Raw genomic sequence first — 21,884 nt, 5'->3', positions numbered from 1 at the left:
CAAATGGGTGGTACGCTCCACAGTTCTCATGTAGGTGCAGGGAAGAGCATTTCTGGTAGTCTCTAGTCTCCTCAATGCTCAGTATAGACATTGAAATTGAAAGATACAATTTGCTATATTTTGTGGTTTGAGAACCTGAATTAACAACCAGTAATGTAATAAGATGACTACACCCCCAAACAATAATACCAGCACTCTTTGGGGGGTGTTGATACTTTGGAAGTGTGGATGCTGTACAATATATATACCTTCTTCAGGCGCTCAGCTGCGGATCCAGAGCGGATGGCTTCCATCATAGCCTCCCGGGCCATAGCCGGGTTCCCCCCAGACCCAAGCACTGCAGTCGGCTTTGGCTGGGTGGAGGGAGGGGGAGGAGGTGGAGGGACCATGGCGGGTGGAAGAGGTGGCAGTGGCGGCACAAATGAGGGAGGGGGAGGCATGGTGTCACACTGAGCACTGCTCTCCACTTCAATCTTCTTGCACTTTTCAAGGTCGTCTGCGGCTTGGGATTTGGTCTGCGGAGCGTACACAGGGGAACAATAGCAGACCAGACACGCAGACACTGGCATGCTTGCTTTCACACCCATACAGACACCTACAACATCACTCATCTAATGCCATTACCTCACAGATTTACTAGACGGCATAACAAAGGTCTAAAGCATTTCAAAAAAGCTTTTCATCTGTGAGTTAAGCTATATGCTGTGACTAGCCTGAATCGAGCTAACCTGAAATCTAACCTCCGCTAGTAATATGAATAGAATGGATAATTTTATCAGACTTTATCATTCTGAGATAGACCAATCTTTTTTATAAGACCAAATTCAATAGTTTTAACACAGAAAACCTGATTTAGTAAAGCACATTCCTGAAATTCCTTCTGGTGAGCTGGGCAGGGACATTTTAGAGCTCACCGCAGTAGGGCCTCAATACAAGTGCACATTTCCTTCTCTCATTTCACTTGGGCCCTTACATGAAAACAAACCACATCACATTCAAGGAGAATGAAAATAGAATATTCTTACAAAACACAGTGCATGCTCATCCTCCTGAAATGAGCTATTTACTCAAGCAACGGGTTCTCTGTGCCGACAGCTATACATTTAAAACATACACATCACCTTGGAGAAGCTACTATATAACCCTATCTGACTCTTGGGTTAAACCTACCTTCTTTAGTCTTTCTTTGTTACTTTGTGCTCTGATGGCTGACAGTAATGCAGAATGTTCATTTTCCTCCTCAACAAAGGATGGTTTCTTCCAAGTGCTTGCACTTGAGTCAGATGTCTAGGGGAGGGGGGGGGGAATAAACCAGAAAAATCAGAAACAAGACACTGACTCTACCTCCTCCCACAACGTTTGTCAAAAACGAAATCTTAGAAGCTACTGCATGATAAACTCTCCCCCGTAGACATACAAGAACACTTTACTAGATATACCGTCTCTGTGCTCTCACCTTTCTGAGCCTCTTCTGATCACCAGACTGAATGGCCTCCATCAGCGTGCTATGCAGCGTCGTCTCCTTATTGACCGACTTCAGGATCACAGGCTTGAACTTCTTCACGGGCCCGAACAACGTGACCTGGTTGGGCTCGGGGAGGACGTTGGTGACTGCTGCTGGCTCTGGCTTCTTGGCCAGCGCCGGACGGGTCATCTCTCTAGTACTATGTGCGGGAGGCAGATCCTGAGAGGGCTTCAAGACAGGTACCTGTTTCGTAGGGGAGTGTGGAGGTGGAAGGGTCTTCTGTGGCTGGCTGGTGCTGCTGGGCGCGTGCCTAGCATTGGCTGTATCAGAGTCGAACGACTTTGAGCCGGGTTGCAGAGTGCTACCACAGCCACCTCTGCCTTGTGGCTTCGACTGAGCAGAGCCTAGCTGCTTCTCTGTCATGTAGTCAGGGTAACTCATAGACCTTTTAGGACCAGCGGGATGAGACCCAGAACTGCTCTCCTTCTTCCCAGACACACTTGTAGATGTGTGAGATGACTGGAATGGATGCACACGTATGGATTGACCCTCGCTTTGATAGCCATAGCTGCCAGATCCCTTTTTCATAGAGACAGATGACTCGTGTATCTCTTGAATGTTATGATCAGCTTTGGCTGAGGTCTTGACAGCATATTTCGTGATGGCAGAGGCCACATACTGACTGGATGTTCTCCTTTGTGGCTTGAGGAAGGACAGGTCTCTCTTCTGCTCTGAGAAGACAGGGAGGGGTTTCATAGGCTGCTGTGTGGGCTCTGGAACAGGAGCCTTGCTCTCTACTTGTAAGGGTTCCACCTTAGTTACTTCGACAACGTCTTTAACGGCTTCTTTAGGTGTGGCCTTCTCTGCAGGTTCAGGAGGAGCAGTGGTTCTCGGGACCTCGGTCTCCCTGGCCTTGGTGACGGATCCTCGGGCGGTGGTGGTGAACGCAAGAGCGTCCTGCTTCTCCGTTGAGCTCCAGAAGGCTTTGGCTTTCCCCAGGAGCGGCGACTCGAGAGACTCGGAGGAACCGCCAAACTTATTCCGGGCGGTGCCCACTTTCACCATGTTACCCTGTTCGTCGATTTTAATGGCACCTGTGGTCGGAGGGATGGCTGCTTTCTGGGGCTGTGTCTGGGTCACGGCGGGTTTGGGAGGGGTAACGGTGAACGTCTTCGTACCGAATCGGGAGACCGGAATGTGGGTGATTTTGCCTTGTGTCGTCGGCGTGTGGCCTCTGTATGCGGGGGTCTCCTCTTCCTCTGCAGACTCTGTGCTGTGGCTGGTAGGCAGAGGGCAGCCGGTGCGTTCTGGGACACCGAGAGTGCCGCGGACAGGAAGGGGTTTAGTCTCGGTCTTGGTTTTTGTTGGGGAGACCGTGGTGTGTTTCTCCTCTTTCTCTGTGCTTTTGGCAAGCTTCTTCTTCTTCTCTTGTGAACTGAGGCGATGCGCGCTGGCTTTCTTCTGGCCGTCGGACGTGCGGGCGTTGTTGTTCTGGTTCGGTACCTCACCGCTCGGCGAAGAACCGCGGCTCTGCAGTTTGCTGTGTGTTGGTGGAGTGCTGCTCGGTAGGGCTGCTTCATTAGCGGTCACGCTCTGTCCATAGTCGTCCAGGACTTCATCTATGGCAGTCACTGGCACATCCATGTCCACCACAGACACAGGGACAGCATCTATGTGACTAATATCTAATGAACAGGGATAAACAATCACACATGTGAATACCATGTGTGAATATCACTATGAGTTATTCTGTTTATTGATAATACAACATTTTTTTTACCACTATTTGTTAACACTTTACATTATGTTGCCCTTATATCTGTGTAATAACACAGTAACTACTATATTAACAATAAGGTATTTGACCTGTTGTTACATAGTAATTTAGTGATTACATTGTACATAAGAGTAATTAGTGTGACACAAATAGAACAGGGAACAGTCCTTATTCCTGTGTTAATAACCCGAAATATTGTTCCTTGGGTATTGTTCCTAGGGTAATAAGAGCTTTATAACACAGGGGAGTGTGACTGTGTATGCATTGTATTATCCAGCCTTCTACCTAAACCTTACCTGCTAGATCAGCCTCCAGGTCAGCAAGAGTCTGATTGAGCTGAGCGGTGAGCTCTGGGTCCTCCTCAAAGCTGTCCTGTGCTTTGCCTGATTTGTCCTTAAGGTCGATAGCACTGCTGTGTCTAAGAAAGAAGAGGATACATCTGCATCAGTCTTGGAGTACTGTACTTGTACTTAAAAAGACAACTTTTGTTAAAAAGATAACTTTTAAGTTACCTGAAAGTTAAATTTAGTCTGTCCTTGAAATATTTATTCATAATTCAACTGAGCATTCTCATACTCTGTGACAAAATCGGAAAAAAAAGAATGGCTTATCCTTGCTAAAGAGGTCAAACCAACTAGAAGAGGATTTGAATCCTACAGTCTTGGACAAGGCTATTTTCTTTAACATGATTTCGAGGAAAAACGGTAATATGGCTTTTCCTGGAAGCGTGAGAACCCAGAAGCGTCCCTAAGCTCTCACTACGAGGCCAGCTTCTACGTGACGCAGCAGGCGTTGGCAGCCCCTCAGCTCAAACACATGTGGACTGCAGTCAGTTAGCACTTTTGGCACAATAAAATAGGGCCTTTAAAAACCAGCCGGTGTGTAGTGTGTGTGAGATGTGAGATAGATGACTGAATGCTGAGAAATGTGATGCAGACTGGGAGTGAGGTTAGAGTTGGTAAATCATAGGCAGGATCAAGCCTCATTGATTGACTGGGCCACCCGTGCTCTAGTCTTTGACTAGACTCTTTTTTACGTACTTCAATAGGATCAACACAGCAGCACCACATACCCACAGAATAATTAACAATATTATTGTTGTTGAAGTTGTTTAATTACACTAGCTAATGGATGATGACAGATACCGCCAGTAATGTCACGGCAGTATAATGTAAAACACCAATGACATTATATCACTAAAGCATGTGCAAACCACAATACGCAGGGTTCCCAACCATCAGAGTAGTCGATTTCAACCAAAAGCCAAGAAGTACAACCAATGAATGAATGCCTTACATTTTCACTTGAACTTGAATGAAGTCTGAACTGCGACCGCGGTCTGTGAGCCAATGAGATGGAGGGAGGGAGGGAGGGAGGGAGGTGGGAGGGAGGGGTGTGGGGAGGTAGTACCTGTGTCCGGAGCCCCAGGTGGCACAGCCCTCGTCGCTGTCACTGGAGCAGTCCTTGGGCTGAGTGAGGGGGTGGGCAGAGAGGCTCCCGTCAGGAGAGGTGGGGTGGGGGACATCTGAGGGGGAGCCCACCAGGCCTGAGTCCTCCGCCATGCCCTCTGAGGCGGCGTAACCCTGGTCAGGGAAGCTGCTGCTGCTCCCCGTGGACAGAGTCTCCGCCTCCTGGTCTGGGGTCTGGCGGGCCTCCGACTCCTTCGGAGAGTGCAGCCAAGCTGAGGCCAAACAAGAGTGGAGGCGGGGGGGATACATTAGTATCATCGTTAGCATTGACACATAGTCACATGGTTGTCAAATTAGCTGAAGCATTAACACGAGTTAACGTTCTGTCTTGTTGTTAATCAAAGTATATACTTTCAAACAAGGAAGCATCATAGTTAAACAGGATGGCATGCGTGAGAGACAGAGGGAAGAAAAGAGGGAATAAGAAAGGAGGCAGGCCGAGGAAGAGGTGGCGTTATTGAAAATGTAGTATATAATATTAGTTTCGATATTCATTCTGACACTCACACACACACACACACACACACACACACACACACACAAAAACACAAACTGTATGTGAGGAAGTTCGCGTCTGGGCGGTTATGCGGTATACCGTTTTTCTTTTGTCAATACCATCATAAAACCGTCCTAAATTTCTATATATAACAAAGGCCTTAAGAGTGTTTGTCCAGCACTACTGTCTGTGTGGTTGAAGATGCTATGAAAGTGATGACAGGACTTTTAGTAAACAACGTAATTTGTCAGATAAATCACCTGTCAAAAAAGGACGTGTCACGTAAGGTTGGGCGGTATTACGTCAATACCGTAAACCGCGGTCTTTGAAAATAGCCACGGTGTCAAAACCAATTCCGTCAATACCGTCATAAAAAAAAATCTGCTGCGCAATGTCTGCTTATATATATATGGACTTTGTACTTGGCTGAGTGCAGTTTCCCATACGTAGTCGAATTTGTCCCGACAGTCTCATTACGAGCCCGAATGTGTTTTGAGCACTGTTTTTATTGATTTATTTTCAGCGCATTTTTCAGCACTGCTCGTAGAAAGTGTTTGAGCAGGTTTCGCGTAAAAGGATAGGGCGTCGGTCCACCTTTCACTAGCCAATCAAATCATTTGAATTCATCGTTTGAAATTGTCAGCTCCGTCAAAGCCCTACAATGTGATTTTGAATCCCACGGTAAAACAGTAAACCGCGCTTCAATTTGGGGACGGTTTAACGATATAAAAAATTGGAAACCGCCCAAACCTTCTAGACGAAACAGCTTTGTTGATGTGGGTACAGAATTGGTCATACTTAAACAAACGTTTACAGTAATGATGCGGCACTCAACGTTTCCCAGATTCTGACATGTATCATCATATAACTTCATCTTTGGTCGCCCACCCTTAGCTTTAGAGTGCAGTGCACATTTAGATTGTATGACTTCCCACTGATCTCACTCATCTCCAAGCCAAAAGAAGGAAAATAAAAGTCAATGTACCATTTGTTAGGCTTACAGTATTCCAGCCAGCATGCAGAGCACATCACAGAGAAGTCATTAGAGATGCTTTAAAGCTACCTAACCCGTGAGCAACCTTGGCCCTGTCTCCAGTGAGAGGATGGATGTGTGTGTGTGTGTGTGTGTGTGTGTGTGTGTGTGTGTGTGTGTGTCTGTGCTTCTCTGACGGCATGTCAGCTTTCGGCAGAGCCCTAATGGTGAGGAGAGGCCTGTTCCTGGAGATCCAGTGACTCACAGGCCGCCCTCCCAACCCTTTCCCAGCACTGGGTTAGTCATGCCAGCTGCAGCCACAGCCAGCACACACAGAACCCTAATCACAGTCAAACACTCGCCCTATACCAAAAACACTCTCACACATAACCGCAATCCCATGCACACTTGTCCTATCCAAAACATAATCTTACACAAACATGAACTCATACTTGCCCCATCACAAACACTCATTCACAAACCAAATCAAAGACTCCTTCCCGGCCCAGGCAGACTGTGACTGTTTGCTTGTGCCTCATATTCTCCCACACAAATCACATCTAGTCACTCTCACACACACATCTAGTCACATCACACTTAACAAATAAACAAACAAAGCCCCGGTCACAAACAATTTCCACATCAATGGAAAGTCAAAAAACACCCCCCAAAAAACACCAAAAGGTCTTTAAAATCTTTAATTTCAAATGATACATTATAATACTGTAGGTCTATCAATTTCCATTCTTAGAGGCCAAAGCGATTTAGCACGTAATTCAAAGTGCTATCTGTGTGGGTACAAACTTCCATATGAAGGCTGCTATTGACAAGGGCACTTAAGAGGGTTGCATTAGTCAATACTGCTACAGAGGGTAGTTTCCCCTCACATTTAAAGCTTCAAAGCTAAAAACAAATGTAAACAAGAGTAAAAGTGCCTTCTATCTTTCTCTACCTTAAACTGTATCCGTAATGTTGCAGTGAAGCTGCTTTTCTCCAAACCACTGATCCTAGCCACTCAGGAGACAGTTCATCTAATATACATGTACTGTAAAAGGGCGAAACACCACATAAAACCTGACATTGATTGATTGCTCTACTCCCTAATGGAGAAAACCAGAAGCATGCAGAGGTTTCTGGTTTCTAACCCTTCCAAACACCAACCGTAGGAACCTATACCATTAAATCATTGATTTGTAGATACAGTATCATATGGCTTTCCTCATACCCTTCTTTCTAAGTGTCCCCATCCATCATTCCACACTCAATACATCTATACGGTTATCTCATTTGGACATCCCGTCCCCCTCAGCCCTCACACATGCTACAGCCCAGCACTTTCCTCTCTGCTCAACGCCCACTAACATCAAGCTGAAATACAAAACGGCTTATATACAGACATTTATAAAAACAACCTTAAACAACAAAGAAAGAAAAAATTAGGCGACACATTTCACGTTAGAGGGGGATTTGAAAGTGTAGAAGAGTGAGACAAGAGTTCAAGGGTCAGCTCCGAAAAAACAGGAGAGGAGAAGTAGAAAAGGAGTAGAGATCCAGATGGGGGAGATGGAGGTATGGAAGAAGCGAAGGAGGAGATGAGCACTGTAGAGGAACAGCGAGAGGAGGGCAGACCAGGGGCTGGACACAGAGGAGTCTTGTCACTTGCGCTTGGGACGTAGACGGACAGGGGCACAGCAGTAGACTGTGGAGGGGAGAGGCAGAGAGAGAGGAAGACATGAGAGAATGACAGGAGAATACGACAGACAGGGTAAAGGAGGTTTGACCTAGAGCCCAAAGACTACAAGACAAAAGGAGCAAAATCCCTGTCGGTAGAAAACACACAATTCAACACCTACAGACAGCTGGGGAGAAAATCAAGAGAGGGAAAAAAAGTCTCTTATGTTGATCAACACTGCCGTCACACCACACCTGACCTGACCTGTTCCAGCAAGCCCAGACAGCCTCTCTGTCTGCTACAAAGGTGCCCTCACACTCACGCTGTTCAAACTGACTGCAGGAGATAAGCTTGAAGAGAATTTCCACATGAGTAGTAATACACATTAAGAAGGGAACACAGTAACACACACACACACACGCACGCACGCACACACACACACACACACACACACACACGCACACACGCACACACACACACGCACGCACGCACGCACACGCACACACACACACACGCATGCACGCACGCACGGACGCACGCACACACACACACACACATCACTCCAGTTAAGAGAAAGACATCTCAACATTCAACAACTGTGAAGTTCAGAAAGAAAAACAAAAACTTTGCTGGAAAAGGCGAAGAGTTGATGGAAGAGTTAGAAGGAGAGCTGCTGCAGAGTGGCGGAGGTGGGCTGTCTGTGAGACCTACACTGAGGAGGAGGCCCCTCCATGTGGCTCTCTGGAGACGTATCCAGGGAATCTGGGGCTGAGGGAGGGGGAGGGGACGACGGGGGAGGGGGGACGACTAACTGGTGTCGGGGTTCCCGTGTCGGGGTTCGGCGAGGTTTGAGTGGCACTTGACGATCAGTACCTAAACAGAAGGATGCATTGGGCAACGGTAGTTAGAAGGGGAGATCAAAAGGGTTATGAGTTACGGGTTATGAGTCATGGGTTATGAGTAGTTCTGTTGAGCAACAACATGTGACGCAGTGAGAAACCTCATCGCCACTTGAAACAAACAAAAATCCCACAAATGAATCACAACCTTGACTTTGCAGAGAGCAGGCGAAACGAAACCTAAAACGATGCAGGATCACTTTCGCTTCAGTTCATCGACACACACACACATTACAACAATGAACAAACAACAAAATGGCCTGCATGGACATATGAATACAATCGCATATCAGTGATAACATGGATGAGAGTATTTCATTTTCTCTCTTCTATCCAATACCAATATTTGGTTGTATTATTTCTGTTGTGACTTAGCAGACACGTACTGTAGAGAGTCCTGTGTAAAAGCCTTAAAAGCTTATCTAGGCAGCGAGCAGGGCCAGATAAGATCAGAGCTACGCCAGAGCAGGAGAGGGCGTAAAGAGGCCTCCACAAAGCTCCAGGCACCACTGGCCAAAATGCCATCATCACTTCGTAGCAGTAGACAATCCAATCTCACCCTGCCCCTCCCCAAACAACAACAACAACAACAACTCCATGTCTAATGCTTTGTGCTATTCAAAAAGCATCTCATCTTGAATTTCCTATTGGAGATTAGTTTTTTTATGTCTCCCGTTGGTGATCACATACTGTGTGTACCGAAGCTGAACAGTAAAGTCAGAACAACTTCAAGGCTTCATCTGTATACAGGGCCAGACTCTGAGGCTGACAACGCCGCCGCCTTTGGGTGACAAATGGCTGTGGGTGTAAAAGGGTGATGTCATGACAAGGGTCTGAGCGATGTGAGTAATATGTCAGAGTGTGCATCCCTTACTCAGCAGGTGATGGAATGGATCTGTGTGAGAGGGGGAGTGACGCCTAGAGCCGGGGCCCTTCGATGATGAACGGCTCGGCGAATGACAGCGCCATAGAAAGATGTATCTACGGGACTTAAATACAGCAAGATTAAGATGATAGATTCCCCATTGTCAACACACACATCAGATAAGGCAAAGACGTATGATAAGAAAACACAGCCCGTAAGAGAAGCCTTGGGAGAAGCTTATAGACAGACGACCTGAAGGGATTAAAAAAAAAGAAAAGAAAAAAAGAATCATTTTGAAACACTGAGGACTGCAGTCGTTGAAAAAAGGGACAACGTTGTTGATATTGCCTCTAGGGCACACACACACACACACACACACACACACACACACACGCACACACACACACACGCACACACACACACACACACACACACACACACACACACACACACACACACGCACATGCACTCTGCTGCAGTGATGGTCTGAGACGCCCCTGCTGAGTGGGTTGAAAGGTTTCATTTCAGCCTTTCTCTCTGTCACAGAGACCTCGAAACAACGAGTAGGGCTCAAAAGAAAAATAAATAAATATATATATATACATTTGAGAGTTTTGAGGAAACAGTTTTTCTCCGCTACGGTGTGAGAGAGGAGAAGCAGAGCCGGCAGACGCCCAGATCTCTTTCAGGAGAGAGCTCAGAGGAGCACAGAGGAGCACTGTACCACGTGAGATGCCTGATAAGATAAGAGACAGGCTTTGTATGCGCCACTCCTGCTAACAGGGCTACAAGAGGATCTCCACAACCGCTCTCACATACATTATAGAACGTAAACAATGCTTATTTTTTTTACACCATGGGGGTTTTTAACTATGTCTACCTATTAGCATTTGAAAAAACCCTATAGCGCATCGTTCATAATTGATGATGCAATACAATAGTCTGTCTCCGTGGCTTTACATAGAAATGATACATTAGTGGTCTCGGACAATTTTAGACGATAGTTCAACCAAAAGTTCAACTTCTCTTTACTCATTCATTAACAATGACACATTGATTTATCTCATTCCCACTGCTTTAAGAAGGGAGGAACCACATAGAAAGTCAGACATCAAAAGAATCGATTCAGCAGCAGCATGTAACTAATTAATATATTGGACCCAGAACTAACAGTGTCATCAGCTGTGTGGTTCTAATGTCACACAAAGGGAAATATGACTAATTTCTTATAGCCAATAAAATCATAACGGAACTATTTTCCATCTAATACAAACCCATCAATGAATGACATTTGAACTACTTACAATTCCAAGTAGACTTCTATCTTATCATATACAATCTGAATAGAAGCTATCTATCTTACATGTGGAAGACAGTGGGTAAATATTGGCCTGCAACTTCCAGTTCAAGATATACTGCGTAATGTATTGGGGTAGCTTTAGTTCCTCTGCCTGGTGGTTGTACAGCCTAGGTCTCCCCCAGCAGCAGTAGAAGCAGCCTTGTTCAGCAGAGTGTCTAGGGAGCAGCAGAGGCACTCCCACAGTCGTAAATCACCCCCCCCCCTCTGCTGTCTGCTAGAGTGTGTCCACTGCACTAACCACTTCATCCCTCAGCCTTTTTTCATCCTCTCCCAGAGAAATAAATCGTGTCCACTTCATCCCGGTCCCAGAACGATGTTGAGGGGTAAAGAAATCGATGCAGCTCTGGTGGAAGCTTTCCCTGGTTAGATGGGTGGGGTGGATTACTGTAGGGTGAAGCACTGACATTATCTATATCAATGGGGGGACAATGTGAAATACGGATAGTGGAATCACCTTTCTCAGGATCATGCTCGATTGATATTATTCTGCACTACCAACGTCTGGGTGCCTAGGCTAACCTAACCAGGCTAGGCTAACCTAACTAGCCTAGGCTAACCTAACTAGCCTAGGCTAACCTAACTAGCCTAGGCTAACCTAACCTAACCAGGCTAACCTAACTAGCCTAGGCTAACCTAACCTACCTAGGCTAACCTAACCTACCTAGGCTAACCTAACTAGCCTAGGCTAACCTAACTCCACTCCCAAAGAATTCTCTCATAATGGATGGAGCAAAAGCCCCCCCCCAAAAAAAGGCTTGGTAAGAGATTATTGGGTAATAATCTCCTTTTTACTGTGATTATCTGACCCACAAAAGCAGACTGTTGTCAGAAGAGGAACTTCTACTGAGGATGGGCTTCAACCTGTAGGGGTAGAAAATTACTAATTCTCACCCGAGGGTGTCAACTCCTTTCACCCTGCAAAAAAAACCTCGAAATGTTTGACGAGAAGGGCCCAGCCTCCAGACACACACACACACACGCACGCACACACACACACACACACACACACGCACACACACACGCACACACGCACACACACACACACACACACACACACACACACACAATCTTCTAACTCCACACAATCCTCTTCTGATTGGGGTTGAGGTTCAGGGGAGTGAGAGTGAGGCAGCAGCGCGGGGGTCTGACAGGTGATCTGTGGGCTAGGGGGGGCCAGGGGGGCCCAGGGAGGCCCCGGCCTTCACAAGGCCTCTGGGTTGTGTTTGTTCAGTCTGCCATACTGGTGTGACACACTGGATACGCTCAGAGGGGGCCTTGCTATTTCACCTGGTTCTTCTGAGGAATGACTTTACAAAATTGCAAGGTATGCAATTAGGGACTGCAGTGCTGCAGAGAGGCTCCCCTGCAGGCTGTTAGTACTAGCAGCCCAAAGACTTTCTTTAGCTTACGCTGTGTTGTGGTCCATACCAGCTAGGCTAACAGTCCAACGCGGGTATCATCACTAGTGCTAGACCCCGCTCAGGCTCTCAGGGGAGCCTGTTGTGTTAAGGCTGCTGTGATGAGGACAGAGAGAGTCAGGGCATGTGAATGCCGACCTGCGCTCCGGCCAGAGGGAAACACACTCACTCGCTGCTCAGAAGGTTCAGGACTTTGGGGCCAGCGATTTACAGGTAACCTTTTGTTCTTTTTAGAAATATATGGGGCGGCAAACGTTTCCATTTTCTCTCAGTGGGGGGAAGAGAACATTCACGCTTTCAGTGATGAATCTGGAATGAAACGGTGAATGGCGGATTTGAACCACAGCACACAGTCAAATGAACAACTTTCGTCACATAACGGGGCTATCGAAAGGTAAAAAGCGAAAAGGGGAAATAGCATAGGCTTGCCTCCGGATTCAAACATGGACATGAACACAAATGATACAGCTATGGATACTACTAATAGTGACACATTACAGTACCTATGGATACTACTGATAGTGACATGTGACAGTACCTATGGATACTACTGATAGTGACACATTACAGTACCTATGGATACTACTGATAGTGTGACACATTACAGTACCTATGGATACTACTGATAGTGACACGTGACAGTACCTATGGATACTACGTACTGATAGTGACACGTGACAGTACCTATGGATACTACTGATAGTGACACGTGACAGTACCTATGGATACTACTGATAGTGACACATTACAGTACCTATGGATTCTACTGATAGTGACACATTACAGTACCTATGGATACTACTGATAGTGACACGTGACAGTACCTATGGATACTACTGATAGTGACACGTGACAGTACCTATGGATACTACTGATAGTGACACGTGACAGTACCTATGGATACTACTGATAGTGACACGTGACAGTACCTATGGATACTACTGATAGTGACAGGTGACAGTACCTATGGCGCTGTGTCGGTTGTTCTCCATCTCCTCCAGCTTCAGGTCGAGGGCGGACTCCGTGTCCTCGGACGTGGTGCTCCCAGCAGCCTCTGCCTCCCCTGCCGTGCTGCTGGGGGCGGAGGGGGCGGTGGTGGCGACCACACTGCTGCTGCTGCTGCTGCAGACGGAGCCGGCCGAGTCCTCGGTGCTGTGGCTGAGCTCAGAGCCAGAGTCCTCAGCGCCGGGGAGGCTGGGATCAGTGGTGCTGGGGGCCGGAGAGCTGGCGATGGGGGTGTCAGGAGCGTCTGTGCTGTCCGGGGTGTCGGGGGCTGGTGTGACGGAGGTGGGGGTAGGCGGGGGTGCAGGAGCCTTCCTCTTCCTCAGCTGGCTGTCTGATCTGGGGGAACCAGGGCTCACCTGAAAGACAAAGAGGAAGTAGACAGGTGAATACAGTTGTGTATAACACTATTCGGTTGTTAAGTACCAGTGTACTACAGCGGTAGAATGACAGTTCAATCGTTTTTTAGACTGGGATCTATTCATACAAGAAGGGACACAGCACTTTCCCGTTTTTCCCATATTTGTCAGCGTCTTTGAGCCTCGGAAAAGCATTTCGAAGAGAGCGCCTCAGCCAACTTTGGACCCGGAAACACATCACGACTTAACAACCGAATAGGCCTACATACATGTTTGATGCTGCTCACGTTGTGCCCCTTGACATTCAATAAAAGATAGAACACACGTTCTAAAAGAACACTCATGATATGATGCTCATATGGCTCATTGTTACCTTCTTGGAAAATGCCAACCTGGATCAAAGTGATTTTTTTATTTGATTGCCGACAGTTCACAAACATTTCAGCGGATTATACGGTATGGCTTTGCCTGTCAGATTGAATCAGTCAAAGAAAACTACAGTACTGTGATCCACTCTGTAACTGAATTGTTTTAATATACTGCGTGCTGAGAAAAATGTATGTGAACCCCTATCCAGTAGAAAAATGTAAATGCGTTTAATTGTGTTATTTTAAACTGATCTACACAATCTACTCCACACTGTTTCAAAGTGAAACAAGAATGGTGTTAGAACATGTATAGAAATAGTTAAAAATGAATAACTGATCACTTATAATGTGAGTAAGTATGTGAACACTTGGCAATGGCAAACCAATATGAGTACAAAGCACTCAAATTAAACTACCAAGTTACAGAACAGTTGGACTGTCTCCATCTGTGGACAAAAATAGTGCTTCACATTATTTCTTCATATATGCGAATCTTTCTGAAAGGCTGTCTATCATTAAAAAGGGGAAAGTGCACACTAGGTCATGCCATTCCTCCCAGGTGAACAGCTGGAGAATAATATAAACATGTAGGTGTGTTGCCGTGAGACCAATGCTGACTTTGAAAGAGCCACAGACCTCAAATGTTAAAACTAATGGATAGCTTTCTCCCATCTTAATATTTGAGGTCTGTGGCTCTTTGGTCAAACAACATCCCAGTCACTCCTCAAAACTGGCCTATAATATGACAGCAGCTAGATTTAAACCATGACTGAAAAAAATAAGAATTCTTCCCATTCCTGCAATGAGTTTGCCACACATCATTTGAGTGATACTGCCAAAAAAACTAAACATATTTTCTTCTGAAAGCTTTAAATCAGAGGCAAATCTAACAATGTGCATCACCCAGTCAGCATCAACCCTAACTTCAAGAAGGATGATGGCAGTGTCCTGGTAGGGGGATGCATGTCAACACACACACACACACACACGCACGCACGCACGCACGCACGCACACACACACACACACACACACACACACACACACACACACACACACACACACACACACACACACACACACACACACACACAGGACTGAAGAGGTCAGGATTGAGAGGGAAATGGCTAAAGCAAAGCAGCGACAAAATCTAAGGGGTGAAAGGTGTTAACCACTGAGAGAGAAACCTCGGGGAACACTTCAAATACACAAGCAGCAAGTCCATGGCTTAACACAAAGAGATTGAATGAGCGCGAGTGTCCCATTTACAGTTAAAACATAAACCAAGATATAAACCATAAACCAACATTTGGAGATACTAGAAGATTACTGTCCATCAACAATCACCAACCAACTAGATAAAGATTGGGCAATTCACCAAGGAAACAGGATGAATATTGTCTAGTCTGGTGTGCAATGTTGGTAGAGGCTTGTGAAAAGTCGGAGCAGTAATTGCTCACAAAGGAGCATTCAACAAGTCCTGACTCAAGGGTTCACATACTAATTCACAGCCATCTTTTTATTTTTTTTAATTATTATTGTTATTGTTATTGTCAACATTTACACTTACACAAAGTATTGGGAACATTGTCTGAATTGATCGGGAAAAAACCCAAAAACAAAAAAAACTCCAATGCAAAATCCCCCCAGAAAACTGCAGGGGTACTCATCATATTTTTCTTGGCACTGTACTGTGCGTTAAGTGTAGGGGAACAGAATAAAGACACTTTTCTTCCGTGGATCTAAAGACGCCTGAGGAGGGTCTGGGGAGGGGGTGTCCCATCACCCCTGGACTGTCTCACCTCCTCACACCTGCGCAAGGAAGGACGTGCTTGTTTGCACTCGTCAAAACATCTCATCTGCATGAAACACCAACGATCGAAGCGAAGTCGTGACGAACAGATGAGCATATGTTTACGTCAGCCCAAATCACTGTTCGTGTGTGTGTGTCTGTGTGTGTGTATGTTGTTTGCACGCATGCCAAATGTAGGACAGAGGTGAAAAACACATTGAACTCAAGGGGAGCGGAGTATGTGGCGCTGGAGCACAATGTAACTGGGTCAACGCATCCTTATTGGTTTTGGCACTCGTTTGCCCCCCTAAGTACTGTTCTGTACTGTCCCCCTCCACCCAACTGTTGAAATGGTGACGCCCTCTGACCTCCAACTGCAGGGACAGTTGCACCGCTATTACTGTGCCCATATTGATATCTCCATTGACACATTTTGACCCCCCGCCCCCCTCCCCTCCCCCCCGACCCCGCTTCCTCTTGCGTCCCCCCATTAGAGCAGTAAGGGTGACCTGATACAATCCCTCTGTCCCATCACTACCGTCAAAACAACTGATGATTAGTCACGGCGGTGGATAACAGGCGACCTGGGTGGGCGTCCGGCCCATGCCAGGGGCCCCGTGTCATAGTGATAAGTGTTCATCACGCTCCAAAGTTTGCCTTCGTATAATTGACGTTTCTGTTGTTGGCGGTGCCTCCAATCTAGGAGAATAATGAGGAGGGCGATTGATTGACAAGAGCTTATAAAAATCCGCTATTGGAAGCTTCAGTCTAATTTTTTCTGCGTACAGTAATATTATGTTCCCAGACCCATCGCACCGCTAAATCCCACAGCACACTGCTCTCACTTAACCCCCATAACCTGTAATCCATCGCCGGGCGACACAATCAATTCACATGGTATGTTAACCCTCTAATACACCAGGCTAGCACGGAGCACAGAGAGAATGGCCAATTACAGTGTGTGTGAGGCACAGCACTAGGCTGCAGTGTTGAGTTTCACTGCACAGCGGAGCAGTCACACACACACATCCATCTTCATACTCAAGTCAGTCATCCATTACGGCTTCAACTTTGCCCCACATACGACGGTATGCCAGGGGAAGACAAGGGAAGGGACAATGGCGGGGTTGCATGAACGGTTCAAGGAGCTCCCTGATTGAATTGTACCTGGTGTTTACGACTCGAACCGACAATTGCTTAATGTTATTAGAGTAAACTATATCCCCCCCCCCCCCTTTTTTTTTTTTAAACAACAAGTTCCGCTTCTCGGGCGAGGACATTGTGTGAACATTCCCCCCTACTTTTAAGATACAAAAAAAGGATTTGACATTCATTTGTTATGGCTTGTTGCTCCGTTTATAGCGATTTCAAGCCTGGGGTGATTTTCCGTAAGCCATGCCCAAACTGCTGCTCTCAGACTAGTCGGTCTAGCCTGCCACTTACACAAGCCTTCTCCTCTCCTGCATCTCGCTCCTCTTAAGAGACTGCATCAAATCACAAAATACGCTGATTCCCCACTCAATGCTATCACTCAGTAAAATATTTATATATGTTTTTTCCCCTAATCTTGAAGGAATGCTGGCTCTCTAATGGATTTGAGGTAGTCCCCTGCCAAAGCTCCAGCTATTTAATTACTAAGCAGCACTGAACACGGCTCCGGAGCTGGCACAACTTACTCACTCTTTAGGGTCGGACCACACACACACACACACACACACACACACACACGCATGCAACACACACACGAACACACACATGCGCGCAAACACACACACACACACAGACACAGAACAGAGACACACACACACACACACACACACGCATGCAACACACACACGAACACACACATGCGCGCAAACACACACACACACAGACACAGAACAGAGACACACACACACACACACACACACACACACACAGAACAGAGACACACACACACACAGAACGCAGACACACTAACACACACACACACACACACACACACACACACACAAAGCAAAACTACCTGTCCTACACTGACTATGTAGACTAGAGTAGTAGGAGGTTTTGTCTGTGAATATGGATGAACTACCTGATCATGATGAACTACCTGATCATGGATGAACTGAACACTGTGCCAGTTGTAGTGAATATGAGTCAAAAGTCAAATCTAGAATCAGTGGTAGTGGTAAGGTTACTGTGACTGCAGAGGAGAGATGAATTTCCACACATACAAAGTACCATCACAATGTTTTGAGTCCTTCTTTCAACACAAGGCATTCTCTATAAATCATTACAATGATAGTGTGATTCCAATTAAATATATACTATGATGTGCACATTAGGTAATGGACTAAGGTTCAAATACATTTTAAAAAACTACAAAACCAAATATTTTCCAAGAGAGAGAGAGAGAGAATGCCGGGATGCAGATCCATCAGTATGTTGAGACGCAGTATGTGTGCTGAGGCTAACTCAGTTGGAGAAAAACAAAAGAGTTCTGTGGTTGACCTCTGTTGAACTGTTATCCACCACAACAAAATGAGAGTATACTGTATATCATACACGTACAATGTACATTCATACCATGTATTTAAAACACACACACACTCACACACACACTCACACACACACACACACGCACGCACGCACGCACGCACACACACACACACACACACACACACACACACACACACACACACACACACTCAGTAGACCCTACGCAGTTTCAGAGGGCTGTTTGTTTGGCAGCGGGGGCCTCTTCCTTTGTTCCTGAGAACACAATGTTTTCTTGGTAAGGAGAGAGGAGTGTGATGGAGAGATGTCCTCCCTGTAAACAACCTGCCTCTGCACACACACACGCCTCCCAGTAGGGCTGCGCTTCCTTGTTTTCCCGTTTATTTTTAGCGCGCTCTCCCATAGACTCGTGTCTCGTTTAAACATCCGCAGCGTTGCCCAGTCGTAAATTCAGTAGCGAGTTTCGGCGTGAGGAAAACATAACAACCTGTTACTGGTCTGGTGTGATATGGTATTTATAGCAGGCATTACTGTCATTAAAATAAGTGGAGGTTTGTCATCGAGTGGACTGGAAGTACAGAGACATGGTCACTGAGGGGAGATGGCAAACATAGGACTCCCGTCACGAGCTGCCCCATCAAAGGGCACCGCACAGACGTGGTTGTGTGAAATGTGTGACATTACAGAACGTGAAGTACTCCCAAAACTGCTCCTCAAAGTGGAGCCGGAGGTTTCCCAAGAAGACACAACCTAGTTCAGTTGAACAAGGGGTCACGACGACGACTGAAACTAACGTGAATCAATGCAGGAACGACGTTCCGTCCCGTACGAAGAATCCATCTCCTACTGAGACTGTTAACAGACAACCTGCGTCTTTGCGATACAGACTAAACTGACTACCGCATGCATTAAGGAGGATGGAATATACTGCTGTTACGAGAGACGTCAATGACGGATGGCTTTGAAAGACAAAACTCCTCGTGCGGCTGAATCTTACATATACCCCTGAGGAATGCTTTATGAGGGCCTAATGCTAGCTCATCTCGATCAATCACGGCCGGACGCTGGCCTCTCCGCCGAGGCAGGGGGAGACCCCGGACAGATCTTTAGTAGCGCTGCTATTCCCCCGACAGGACGGAGAGAGTACGCTGCTCAGGGACCGACTTGGCAGGTTCACCCTGAAAGCAGAGCCAGGAGTCGATACATCACTGTGAGCCCTGCTGCAGGGCTAGGGGACGGAGCAGACAAAGAGGACATAAGCAGAATAAAAGTGAATAAAGGGGAGGAGAGGAGCTGCGGGGAGGGGGGAGGAATGACGCACTTGTCTACGACGGACACGTTTATTGAGCGTTTAATCGGCAGTAACGAAGACCGGTTATGATCGAGAAAAGCCCAGGAACACCTAATTCGTCTGTCTTGTAAACCGATCACTACGCTCTCTCTTCCCGCCCCGGGCAAGCTCCCCTCTCTCCGCAGCAGTCATGGTTTATTTATGGTCCCCTTATTATGAGAGACACTGTTCAATAATTGATCGGAACTTGAATGTTGACTTTTTTCAATCTCTTCAGTCCTTTGTTGAACCCTCACCCGGGGGCTGGGCTCCATCCTTCTACAGCTACAGTAACACTGGCAGAAAAGAGCCTGTCAAGCAGATTTCCTGCCTGACTGCATCTGGAAATATGACACTCCGCTAATACATATTTGATGTTGCAGCGCACCAAAATACATCCGACGCAGGAATGCATCAGCCTGAGCCCTGATGTTTCCCTCTCCTGCATGGTGAAACGAGGCGTCCGCAGGTGGACACTGACACAGACGAAAGTGCAGAACTACTCTACACGTTATGACAAAGGACATTTTTACACATGACCTTTTATATAACCCCAATACATAATGTACAGGTAGGCCAATGACTCCATTGTCAGAGCTCTGAAGTGAGAGTTTTTCCAGGAGTAGGCCTACAGATGCTGTACCTACACACACAAAGAGCTGGTCACACTAGGTAACCAGAGGTTTGTTGAGAAAAAAGCCAAATTCTTCCATGGCTGCCAACAGAGCGTGTTTAGGTTCAAAGCATTACACACGCTTACGTTTCATGTCACTCGCGCTCTGTTTTTGGTGTCGCATCAAACTGTGTCTAAACCCGGAGCGCATAGTAGCTGTTCGTTCTTACCCCGTAAACCAGGCCTGCTGGAATATGCCACAACGACAAAGCTCTATCAACAATGGTCAATCGTACTCTCGTCATTAACCGAACCCTTTAAAGAGCTCAGCTCCAAGAAAGGGAGGCCCAAAAATAAGAGAGTCGAGCCCCTCAGGGCAGGGCAGCTGTCCTCATCTGAAGGATGAACCTACCTCCTCCTCCCCCGCCGGTCACACGAGGCCGCCGTCACTGTGACTGTAGGCGTCACGACGCGCCTCGACACGCGGTCTTCTCCAAAACACGTCCGCCCTGACTCATCTGCTGCTCGCCGTGTAGACGCCGCCGCGCGCTTATCAAGTCAACCCCAATGATAAAGGTGTCCTGAGTGTCATGTTTCTGAACAGAGCGTCTCTCTCTCTCTCTCTCTCTCTCTCTCTCTCTCTCTCTCTCTCTCTCTCTCTCTGTGTAACGCCCCGGGATATCACAACAGAGAGGTGAACGAGGGAGCCACGACATGTATACACGCGTCAAATCACGATCAGGTGACAGAGTGAGAAGTACACGAGGGGGGGCAGGCACTGAGTCAGGTATTTGGAACCATTCTATAATAATATTATATATATATATATATATATACGGTATTTAGCTGATGCTTCTATCCAAAGCGACTTACACTGCAGTAAAACACTGTATATTTCACGTTGCACATGTCTCCTGACATAGCTTCTTTTATACTTCTGGTTCTCCAGCTGCACAACCGCGGAGAGAAATGCGCTACAGAGAGTCGTGAGAACAGCCCAGAAGATCACCGGCGCCCCCCTCCCCTCTCTGGAAGAGCTGTACAACACACGCTGTCTCAGGAAGGCCTCCAAGATCTCCAGAGACCCAACCCACCCTGGGTACGAACACTTTGCCCGGCTGCCCTCGAAAAGGCGGTACAGGACCATGGCCACAAGGACAAACAGACTACCCCAGGGCCATCCAGGCCCTGAACACAGAAAAGACCTAGGTTCTGGGCCCTGGACAGTCTGGACGGATTGATGGCAGCTGCTGGACTGAAAAAATCAGGTGTAGTGCTGAGGCACAAATATGTACATTTCAAGCCTGCAAACTGCGACACTTTAAATGAATGTGCAATAACACTATGTGCAATATGACAACCCTAGTCGTCTATCTGTACAGTATAGTATAGTGGATAGTGTACATAGCCTTTATTTATGTAAACCAGCTCCTTCCCTTCTTGTTTTTTTAGTTTCTTTTTTCTTTCCTAGCACCAGGGGAGCCACCCCTCCTAAATTTCGTTGTTTGGTACCTGTACTATAGCAATGACAA

General features: G+C 46.7%; 1 protein-coding gene across 1 annotated transcript in view; it reads right to left on the bottom strand.

The window, feature by feature from the left end:
• Window positions 1-21,884, bottom strand: part of cobl (cordon-bleu WH2 repeat protein) — a 52,597-nt gene that overhangs the window by 1,807 nt on the left and 28,906 nt on the right. The window contains exons 9-15 of the mRNA XM_080540865.1: window positions 13,359-13,755; window positions 8,564-8,725; window positions 4,653-4,923; window positions 3,539-3,660; window positions 1,457-3,150; window positions 1,171-1,287; window positions 249-515 (exon numbers count right to left, since the gene is read on the bottom strand). Coding sequence (XP_080396991.1) covers window positions 249-515; window positions 1,171-1,287; window positions 1,457-3,150; window positions 3,539-3,660; window positions 4,653-4,923; window positions 8,564-8,725; window positions 13,359-13,755 — 3,030 coding nt within the window. The remainder of the gene's footprint in view (window positions 1-248; window positions 516-1,170; window positions 1,288-1,456; window positions 3,151-3,538; window positions 3,661-4,652; window positions 4,924-8,563; window positions 8,726-13,358; window positions 13,756-21,884) is intronic.

The sequence above is a fragment of the Nansenia antarctica genome, assembly GCF_963989245.1.
Source record: "Nansenia antarctica genome assembly, chromosome: 10".
Lineage (NCBI taxonomy): Eukaryota > Metazoa > Chordata > Actinopteri > Argentiniformes > Microstomatidae > Nansenia > Nansenia antarctica.
The sequence above is the reverse complement of the archived record's forward strand: the minus strand, read 5'-3'. Positions and strand labels throughout refer to the sequence as shown.